This window comes from Euprymna scolopes, chromosome 10, assembly GCF_053919585.1.
Source record: "Euprymna scolopes isolate OS-2025 chromosome 10, ASM5391958v1, whole genome shotgun sequence".
NCBI classification, from domain to species: domain Eukaryota; kingdom Metazoa; phylum Mollusca; class Cephalopoda; order Sepiida; family Sepiolidae; genus Euprymna; species Euprymna scolopes.
This window is the reverse complement of record NC_136491.1, coordinates 111770607-111782652: the sequence shown is the minus strand read 5'-3', so window position 1 is coordinate 111782652 and position 12046 is coordinate 111770607. Positions and strand designations below refer to the sequence as shown.

General features: G+C 33.0%; 1 protein-coding gene across 4 annotated transcripts in view; it reads left to right on the top strand.

Annotated features, from left to right (window-relative positions):
- LOC145286207 (guanine nucleotide exchange protein SMCR8-like) overlaps positions 1-12046 on the top strand; it is a 144202-nt gene that overhangs the window by 91284 nt on the left and 40872 nt on the right. For all 4 annotated transcript variants that reach the window (XM_080135008.1, XM_080135009.1, XM_080135007.1 and 1 more), the window contains exons 17-18: positions 9879-9951; positions 11503-11579. In XM_080135008.1, coding sequence (XP_079991134.1) covers positions 9879-9951; positions 11503-11579 — 150 coding nt within the window. The remainder of the gene's footprint in view (positions 1-9878; positions 9952-11502; positions 11580-12046) is intronic.

Sequence of the window (12046 nt, the reverse complement as noted above, 5' to 3'; positions counted from 1 at the left end):
TGGTGAAGAAACCGTAATTTGAGAACTTGTTTACCATTAGTCTTGAGTCTACTTTGATCCAAAGTGATAGTAAATATAAAGGTTGTATCTCTGGATTGAATAGAATTTGTCTTGAGCATAAAACAGAACTTATTCAGACACTGTTTCTGAACTTTTACTCTCACAGTGCTTCAGTTAATGTAATCTCCAGCTTTCTCCAGGTGTATCTTGTTTTAACTCAGACCTGTGGCATAACAAATGAAGTACTAAGTTGTAAATGATACTCTTCTTGAGGTTGAAGGTTGAATTCTTAGTGTGAGCGATACTAAGATGAGGATTACTGAAGACTTCTGTCCAGTCATGGATGACGAAATGAGAGCATGCTAATCCCGTGGATTAAATAAAGGATCCTATTTGAAATTCAGTACAGATTCCATGGTTTGACAGAAAGAATCCAGAGTTCCACAAGATACATATGAAGAAGGTCAGAGATAACATTGACTGAATTGTTGTGGGAATAATACTAAAGATTGGAACAGTAATCTGAATAATCCAAATTCTTCAAACATCCTTGAGCAAAGTGATTTCCCCTCACTCCACCACTCTGAAATCCAGCTTTTTCAGCCCTTTTAACCTCTCTTTTCTGCCATTTCCCAACCCTATACTCTACTCAAGCTCTCCTTCCTCCTATGTTTTTATGTATGACACAAAACTGCATCTAATCGTGAGGCTCCAGTTTGGGAAATGTGAAGTAACTTCGATGAAAGAATGAAAACATTATCTAAATTTCACTCTGGCTATTTCTTGACAAAATATATTGCTTACAAAGTAAATTAATCTACAAGTGAATTGTTTACAAAACCTACTAGAGTTTCTGTATAGAATAACCCAATAACGGTTAACATGCCATAAAATCCAACAACGAATCCCATTCCAAACATACAGTTCTCAAACTATCTTTGTGCAGCTGATGCAGAACTATTTTCATGACCAAAATTTTCCTCAAATATTTTGAAAGTTTGTGTCTTGACACTTTCATACTTTTATCGATATGGCTGAAGGTGTTCTGTCATCACTCGGCAAAACCTTTGTTATCCGCTCATTTAATTAATTTCATGAAGCTAATTGATCATGAAGTTAATTTCATGAAGCAATTCCAATTAGAATTTGCATCATCAGTCTTGAAGTCTCATCATGCTCATAACATTCCAGCAGTCATATACCGATTCTTATTTGATTGCTTCTGCATGGTTGCAAGGTTAGATACAAAGTCGATTTCTAATGTAGGGGATTTACAGCTCAGGCCAAAAATTTCTTCTCTTTTAATCAAAAAAACAGATTTTACGACCAAGGAAATATCCTCCATCAGACACCTGCTATAGTCTGGGCACCTTGCTTGTATTCATTGAGCAGTGACCGTGGTCCAGTGGTTAACGACACAGACAAACAACCTGAACGTCCCAAGTTCGAACCAGTTCGTTCCACGAAAATCACTTTCACTTAGGATGTTGGCAACTTTCACGTGGTCCCTCCCGTAAGTATCCGATTTCTTTCTAGAAAGAATTCTGACTAGAAAAAAAACTATCGGAAAACCAATGCCAGCAGTAGAATCTTCAGATTCATATATGATTTAGTAAACTTAGTAAACCAAACTAAATTATTAACATCTTGCTAGCAATAACTCTTTATGATTGATGTTCATGCGCCTAATACCCATGGACATGCCTGCAAAGTCAGAAAATAGTACAACACTGACTTTCAGAAACTTTTCCTTTCATGCTCAGAATTTTGAACGCATAGAACAAACTGTTGTTGGTGAGACACTGCATCCTTTAAAACCCCTAATGTTTCTCGAAATCTACCAAAACTTCATCTGATGCCTCCCCTATTATATATGCCTCCCCTATTATATATGCCTCCCCTATTATATATGCCTCCTCTATTATATATATGCATAAATTTACATGCAGTGCAGTTCTAATGACTCGTAGTGCACCTGAAAAATGTACTAAATGATTTACTTGTTGTCGTCATCATCATCAGTACCATCATTATCACTATTATGATTGTTATCATTATTTCTGTTATCATTGCCATTATCATGATCATCATTGTTATTATCATCACTACTATCATTATCATTACTATTATCATCTTCTCTAGTACCATCATCACCAATACAGCATCATTATCATCATTGTCATTATCACTATCATCATCACTATCAATGAAACCCCTGAATTTACTGAAAATTCTTGATTACCATCATCATTATCATCATTACTATCATCATCATCATTATTATAATCATTACTATCATCACTATCATTATCATTAATATCATCACTATCATCATCATTAATGAAACCCCTGAATTTACTGAAAATTCTTGATTACCATCATCATTACTATCATCATCATTATTATAATCATTACTATCATCATTATCATCATCACTATCATCATTACTATCATCATTATTATAATCATTACTATCATCGTTATCATTACTATCATCGTTATCATTATCATCATTACTATCATCACTATCATCATCATCATTATTAATTATTGATTAGAATTCAAATCATTGTTACTTATGGTTTAAATTTCAAAATCTTAAAAACAAAGCTAACAAAATGGATGCTGAAAGTGAAAGAATGAAAGAAGGCACCAAAATATTTCAACGCAAAAAATCAGAAGCTCACAGTATTAATGCCGGTGTCCCTCAGGGATCCATCCTGGGCCCAACTCTTTTCCTGATCTACATTAATGATTTTCCAAATCATATCCTTACATCATTTGTAGACATTTATGCTGACGACACTACCATTTATGGTACCACATCTAAGACAGTAAACGACCAAGTTCTCTCCAATTCTCTCTCCTCTGATCTTGAGCACGTAGTACAATGGGGAAAGGAGTGGCTGGTTACTTTTAATGCATCTAAAACCAAGCTTCTCTCTTTACATCATCAACATTCTAATCCACATTTGTCATCAATTGAAATGAATGGCTCTCGTCTTCAGGAGGCCTCAAGTTTTGACAAGCTTCTGGGCTTGACCATTACTCCTGATCTTAAATGGAACACGTATATCAAATCTGTTGCCAAGGCCGCTGGAAAAATGGTGGGATCTTTCTATCGATCCAGTAGATATCTCACTGCTGATGCTATTCTCTACCTATATAAGAGCCAGGTACGTCCAAGGATGGAATACTGTTGCCACATCTGGGCAGGAGCTGCTAGAAAGGACTTGTCCTGCCTTGATAGAGTTCAAAATAGACTTCGTAGCCTCGTAGGAGATGTCCTTTTCTCCTCCTTGCAACCTCTATCTTACAGAAGAGATGTTGCGAGTTTGTCTCTGATGTATCGTTATTTTCATGGAAAGTGTTCAACTGAGCTTCAATCTATGGTCCCCCCTCGCCAAACTTTCACAAGAAACACTCGTCTAGCTGTAAACACTATCAATAATTTCCCCCACTCTTTATCTGTGCCTAAACCTAAACGTAGATTCCATGAACAAAGCTTCTTTCTTAGAACTGCACGCCTGTGGAATTGTCTTCCGTTTTCCTGCTTTCCGGCTGACTACAATATGGTTGTGTTCAAGTCTAAAGTAAATAAGTTCTTGATGAGCCGTTCCATATAAGTTATTAAATTTACCAAATTTTCATTACTAATGATTACTATATTGACCAATTTCTACTGTACACTCTTTAACCCTTATCCTTGAGTGGCCTCTGGGCCTTGATAATGTGGTGATGCCTTTGTAAAAAAAAAAAAAAAAAAAAAAAACGCAACCGAACAATTGAAATCTGTGAAAATACAGCTTACACAACTGAAGTTATGGTCATAATTTTATGCAGATTGAGGATCCTGATTATCAAATTCTAATTAAAATCAGAAGTAAACTCATTTTAAGTAGCGATTTTTCATTTTCACTAAAAAAAAAAGTAATAAAATAATTTTTTCAGATCTTTTTGTTCTTATATAAAATGCAGGTGAAATTGACTTTTAACGGTCCCTAAAAATATAATAGTCCCAAACAATCTATTGTATAGTTAATGTTATTGATCAGACATTCATATAAAAAAAATGACAAATTTAAAACTAATAAAAAAAAAAGTGCCCTTCCTTAACCTGTAAGCTCATATGTAATACGGTAAAACAAATTTTTGGCAAAATCATATGGAAAAAGTGCACGCAAATGGATGTGACAGAACTGTTGAAAGTCAATTTCATTTAAAATACCTAAAATTGGGGTGGAGAGAATGGTATGTTAAGTACGGCTTAATGGAGTGCTCGTTTTGTTCACTCCATCAGCATTTGCTGTTACAACGCTTGTTACACACTCATGCCTCTAAAGCTTGCCAATAACTATAGCTTCAACTCTTATTAAGAAAAGACAATTCTAAATAAACATAAAAGGTTCTTAGTTATAATAGTGAAATTCAATGATCAAATTATTGAATTTACAGTAAAACCAATCATATCTACTTAATTGTTATGTCACAGTAATGAACATATCCAAAAATTTAACGATGAAGTAGAAAATTATTCATGAAAATAGATTTTTTTTTTTTTTTTTTTTTTTTTTTACAAAGGAGTCACCACTTATCGAAGCCTGGGAGCCACTTAAGGATAAGGGTTAATGAGTATACAGTAGTCAGTTGGAAAATGTTGCCGTAATCGTTAGTAGTGGAAATTTGGTAAATTGGATTACTTAAGGGGATGGCTCATCAAAAACTTGTTCATCTTTGATTTGGAGATGTCCATATTGTAGTCAGTTGGAAAGCAGGAAAACGGAACAGAGTTCCACAGGCATGCAGTTCTAAGAAAGAAGCTTTGTTCATGGAATCTACGTTTAGGTTTAGGCACAGATAAAAAGTGGGGGAAATTATTGATAGTGGTTTCAGATAGACGAGTGTTTTTCGTTTTCGGAGACAGTTAGCAAAAATTGAGTTTTGATCGTAACAAAAGGAAGATAATTATTTCTTTTTTTTTTTTTTTTTAAACTTTGAAAATCTTAAGGCCAATTTAGCAAAACTTAATTTTCGCTAATTATCCTCAAAAACTGTTTTCATTAATAATTAATTTTCTACTTAATTGTTTTTCATAATTTTTTTTGGTTGGTTGGTTTGGTTGTTTTGTTTTACTGTATATCAACCCTTTTCACGTTATTTAATGCCGAATCCAGTTATTTTTGGAAGTAATATTCATGTTGCATCCAGTTATTTTGTAGAAAATTTTTATTCTTCAAGCTCTTTGTATCTTCAATCACTAGTTTGTAGTGTTTGGTTTGGTTGCTTTATAATGGATTTTATCGTTTTTCTCCCCTCATCTACAGAACATGAATGATTTTTGCAATGGAAGAGAGAAAAAGGGTTACAGTATTAATGTTTTGTACATTTTAAGTTAGGAAACCTGTCAGGAAGTGGGGGAGATAGAAAGAGAAATGGGAAGAAAGAAAAAGGAGGGGGGGTTGTTTTTGGTTTTGCAGAACATAATTAAGTTTTTCAAAAGGAAGTAGAAAAACAAAAAACATCAATGTTAAGTACATTTCTTCTCAGGAAGCCAATATCTTCAGACAGCCTGATCTGGTAGCACCAACATAATTTTTTTGATATGTTCATTACTGCAACATGACAATTAAGTAGATACCACTGTTTTTACTTGAAATTCAATATTTCGAATTTCACTATTCTAATGATAAAGAACCAGGTAAAATATTGTTTCATTTACCTCTTTTCCAGAAGGTTAGACAAAAGATCAAGTGTTGGTTTGATGAAAGTGTTTCTGTGGAACGAACTGGATTTGAACTTTGCACATCCAGGTTTTCAGTCTGTGTTGTTAACCAGTTAGTTACTGTTATCCCCATATAAAGATAAAATATTAATTTTTTTATGAAAATAATGACTTATTTCAGAAGCAAACCCTTATTCTTGAATCTATATATTAAATCTGTATTATTCATTGGACTACGGTTCTCATCTTGAGGGTGATTTTCACGTCTTGGTTGATGTAACCTCCGACCTTCTTCAGGTGTATCTTGTCAAACTCCAAATTTCCGAGTTTGATAACATACACCTGAGGAAGGTCGGAGGTTACATTGACCAAAACGTTGCTAAAATCACACTCAAAATGAGAACAGAAGTTCGATGAATAATAATACAAATAACCAATCCTCGTCTCCAAAATTTAGAAACACTAATTATTAAACTTTTTAACTTAGCCATTTGCTTCATATGGTTGGACACCATTGAAATGTTGACATTAAGTGCTTTATACAGTTCTGATAGTTTGATGTAGTGTAAACTTGTGTTGTGCAGCATATTTGGTTATTGCATATGAATAGCAGACATTGCAGTGATAGATGCTTGGCCAAGAAAACAGGGGTAGGCACAGAGAATTGAAAATATCTCTAGCCAGAATCTGACCACCCAAGAGATATTCTCTTTGTTTGAAAAAGTAAGTGCCTCATTGAATGGGGAAAGTCATGCTGGGAACGACCTGCTTGGGGAAAAATAATTTTCCTAGATGGGCTCCAGATAAACAACTTTGAATAGAGATTGTCTGATCATTATCTTCAATAATTCTGGATGGCTGAATTGTGACCACCAACAAAAGTCTAGTCAGTTCAGTCAGGGGTGAAAAGATTCCAAGAGATGAGTAGGGAAGTTGGTTAGGTCATTTCTTCCTTCTGGAGGAGGCGGTGTTGGAATTGAATGTTCATCAGAAGCAGTTTATTTTCCTGAGAATTGCTAAGTAATTGAGCCAGTATGGCCCTCCTGGCAGGTTGGATCCTTTGAGAGCTCCTGGATGTAATATGTCAATGGGGTGTGTGTTTTGGTCTGTTTTTTTTTTGTTTTTTTTATAAACTAGGCTTGTGATTTTTGTTTTGGAAAGAGAATTCCTTTATTGTAGCACGGACAACAACTTTGGACAGCACAACGAGTGAGACGAGCATGGCCAGTTCAGTGAACTGTTCATAGTGTGTCTCATTCAACAATTTCTTTCAAACGTTCATTGTCAAGAATGCACGACCGTTGTTTACTTTTATCTTTAAAGCTAATGTCTTAGGTAGTCTCTGTACATAGAATTACTGGTTCAACCTGACATGAAGCTACTTCTCCTTGTAAGTAAACCCTGACTAAACTCATAAATCAAAGCATATATATAAGGGAAAGGTAACAAAGAAAAGATAAAAGAGAAGTATGATAAAATGGAAGACATAGCAGGTATTAACATAAATAAATAACTCTAAAAGGAACGATCTAATTTTCAATATATACTTATTCCTATGATGTTGAATCCTTCAAAGTTGTCATAACTGATTCCTTAATTTCTAATAGAAATTTCAACTATTCTAATCTTATGCTTACTCTAGCCTTCTGTGAAAAACTACTGAAAGAAAGAAATAATAAAAAGAAAATAAGACAAATTTATAAAAGAAAAGAAAAAAGGGAAGAAAAAGGACAAAGAAAGAACGGTTGAAATGTTGAGTATATGAAAAATACAAGCAAAGGTAGGAAGATCAAATAGTGTATAATGATTAAGGAAATTCTAGTGTCATTTTCATATTAAGCAATCACTTCTGAACCTTTCTCACCATACCATGCTCTTTTAATATTGGCAGCTGTTTGGGGCATGTTATTATAGAACTGCACGCCTGTGAAACTCTGTTCCATCTGCCTGCTTCCCACCTGACTACAACTTGGATGTCTTCAAGTCCAACATTAACAAATTCCTAATGAACCGCCCCCTTAAGTAACATACTGTATTTGCAATAACCCTTATCCCTGAGTGGCTTCCGGGCCTTGATAAGCGGTGATTACCGTGTAAAAAAAAAAAAAAAAAAGTATATGAACTCTTGCAAGAAAAGTACATACATTTCTTCTTTTTTCATCTCCATAGTTATTTACTTGTTTGTACCAGAATAAATGAATAAAAACGAGAAAATGAAAGCCACATTGTTAGTCTGATTCTGACTATGTTCTTTCATACGAGAGATGTTCCAAAAGTAATGCCTCCTAATTTTTTATTCCATCCAAATGGATCAGAGGGGATTGCAAATTGCATTGTTATAATGACTGAACTTATGCATTCATGACCTGAAAGTTTATCTCTCTGTTATAGATATTAAGTGTAAAACTAAAAAGCAACTTTTGTCATGGGCGTACATCAGAAGCAAGAATGCACTATTGAATTCCTCCATACAGAAAAAATTAAACAAATCATCCCCGTAAGTAATCCAATTTACTCAATTCCCACTACTAACGATTACTACGACATTTTCCCATTGACTACTGTACACTTATTAATCCTTATCCTCAAGTGGCCTCCGGGCCTTGATAAGTGGTGACTCCTTTGTATAATAAAAAAAAAAAAAAAAAAAATTAGATGGGTGCCCATTTGGGAATTCTAGGCGCTGTATGTACTCTCTGCTTATCTTGACATTTGTTTCCAGTCATCCTGAACATATATACATATGCCACTTAACAACGTCAACTCTGGAGAGGTGTGGTTGGAGATTGCATACCTCTTGCCACAAAGATTTCACGCGCAGGCACCCCTTCATGGGTATCCATAGTCTGTCAAGACTGAAGGAGCTTTTACCTTAGTTATAATTTAGGTTTTATATATTTTACAATTATTCTAGAAACAAAACAATATTGAACATTTATCAAAAGAGTACATTTATAGACACTCACTAGGAATCATCATATTAATATTATCTTCTCTTTTTTTGTGAAAGCAGCCGGTGGCATAATGAATTTCCCTTATAAAATAAGATACAGTTTCTTTCTGATCCAGGGATTACTGCTGATAAAATAAGATTGTCTCTGTCTGCATCTTGGTTTGATGACTGCTTTGACAAGCACATCACATACCTTGTGTGCTCATATACACAAGCACATTATACTGGTACATAAGATTTTTCTCTACTTACACACACACATAAGTACACATTTTTTCCTCAAACTTTGTTGAACATATTCTTGTGAACTCTTGTAACAAACACAATTTGCAGACTCTCATACGCATTCTCAATGGATACAATTTCATAGAACATCAGTTATTGATCATGTCGAATTTGTATCAAACATTGCAAAAATAGAAACCACAGTTAATTTTTCTAAATCTGCTTAATATTTCCTTGCTGTATAAAATACCTAACATTAAAATAATCAACACAATTTAGCGGAGTACCTGTCTTGCTCACTAGATAATGCCATTGGATTTTCTTACTGGACTTCATCAACCGCCAACAGCACCTTTTACATCTTTTAGTCCTGGGGATCCCTAAAAAATAGAATTGTTTCATTTTAAGAATTCAGTGTAGATAATAGTTAAATAATTTGTGTTGCGATCTTGTAGATTACTGAAATATGCTGCTCCATGGCAAATGGTATTATTCCAATGTGGTCATTTTTCACAATTAAATAAAACTGCTCTTTAAATGTTGCTAATACAATTCTGCTACAAATGATTGACGCAGTAAACATAGTTGGTAATGACAACCATGTAAACAACCACCTGTTATGGAAATTCGTTTATTCGCCCTTTTTAGAATGCATAAGGCTCCAAAATGTGCCCTGCATAGATGTTGACAATCCAAGGCTGCATATTACATAGTTTGGAACCTACGCCAGTAAGTAGCCATTAAGTTAGCTAGTGTGAACAACAGCCATTCCACACTTGTATATACTTCTGATACTTGTGAATAGTCATGTCACAACTCATAATAAAAAACGTTTGAAACAAAGGGGAGACAACTTTAAACAAAAATAAGCTACTACTTCTGAACAGTCAGCTTATTATATAATTACTTTATTACTTTACCCTGACTAAATACATTTCTCTCCGCTCCCTCTCTCTTTCTCTCTCTCTCTCTCTCTAGGTTCTGGATTATCGTTTGATGATGGTAGTGATGACAGCTTTCATTCCGTCTCAAGTGTTCAATCCTCACTTTGGTAATACCTTTTTTTTTTTTTTTTTCTTTTTTGGCTTACTCATTATCGCATCTGTTTTGAAAGCTTATAAAATGATGAATTGGATGTTGTAAAAAATATGTACAAACTTAAGTCTTTTCCAATTAATATCGGAGAACCAAAGACAAATTTCTGACAACCAGAGTTCTTGAATAGGAATTGTTTTGTCATTGTCTGTTGTTCCGTAGCTATATCAAGATAAGATGAGTTACTGGATAACACTAACAAAAACTCAAAAACTAATTATATAATAGTAATAATAATAATAATATATTTTAATTATATATATTCAGATAATTATATAATAAATATATATATTTATATAATAATGAGAAGATCAAAGGATCGGTCGAAAATTATGTGCTTTTGAAAGAAACCTTTCTTTCAAAAAACTTTTTGTATTCCTACATGTCAACACATAGGAAATAAATACAGAAAAGATATAATCATTTATATATTTTTTGTATTTACTTTTTATTCATGCATATATATATTTATATAATAGATATACAGGGTGTCCAAAAAGTCACTAAAGGGTTTTGAACTTAAATAGATTCTTTATTTTCGATTATATCTTTTTGTAATTTTAACACAATCTGACAAAGAAACTGAAAAATTTAAAAAATCCAAAATCCAAATCTTTATTTATGAAAAAATAATGTCTTTTAAATGTTACCCATTTTGAGCTTCGCATATTTGTGCTCTTTCTAAAACATTATTCATGACAAATTACAGAATCTCTGGATTTCGATTTAACTCCCTTATTTCGTTCCTGATGTTTTCCTTCAATTCTTGCAGGGTTTGGGGTACGTTAACATACTCTTTCTTTAAGATATTCCCACAAGAAAAAGTCGAAGCCAGTCAAGTCTGGGGAGCGTGGTGGCCATTTGATATTGCCATAGCAAGAGATAATTTTGTCACTAATGCATTGCCTTTAAAAAAATTTCACAACTTGCATATGTTGTTCAATGCTATACTTTCCCATAATTAATTTCCAAAATCTGTAAAATATTTGAAATAGAAAAAAAAATAATCATTAATGGCAAAATGACAGATTTTTCTGCAGTGATTTTTTTTTTTGATAACTTGTATTTATATTTTAATTATATATATTTATATAATGTATATATATTTATATTTTAAAATCTTATTTAAAAAAAACAAAACTCAAAGAATTATTGAAATACAGTTGTTTACAAAATTTTTAAATTTTGGATCTTTTTCATTTTGTATGATATCAGTCAACAGACAACAGAATTTCAGTTAAGTCTTTGTAAAAATGATTTAACACTGTCTTTACAGGTTTTTTTTTTTTTCAGTAGAATTATAATTGGACAATTTCAAGAGTGTTTTTCTATAGATTATTTTAAACATGTTTTCTTTTGATTAAAATTTGTTGATGTTTTTTTTTCTTTCCCGAGTATTAATGCTTTTTGTCACCTTATCCAACCATATATTGGAACCCTTGAGCAAAAACCTTAATTTCTCACTCAAATTCTGTATTCTCACTATAAAAAAAAACTTTGTTTTCAGCACCAAACTATGTTCATGGAAGAAACCTTGCACAATTTTTGCCGATGTCCTCCACTGTAAGGAACACGAACAACAAGGTAAAAGAACATGTTATTGCCATTTTTTTTCTTTTGGATATTTTTTTTCATGAACGTTGATATTTATTAGCAATTTTAAATAATAAACAGATTTTCATTGAGAAAAACATATCGAAAGAGTAGTAATGCCTTACCCTTAGTTATCTCTCTTGCCTCAAAGTGATTATGAGAAGAGTTATGTCCATTGCAGCATTCCAAACAGTAGACATCTTGAATTCAAACTTTTCACATAGCTCTCTCCAAGTAATACATCTAAACTAAGAAGTAAATTTTTCTTCAATTGTAAATTAAGAATAAATGTTAATTGTTGATTTTTACAGAACGGTTCTATTCAGTTCTTTCTTTATATTCATCTTATACATCACAATACTATCACCTTACATTTTATATATATATAATTTCGTTTCTTATCGTTGAGCACTTTCGGTTGAAAAAAAGTCGGCCAATTTAGCTCTTATGTGTAGATC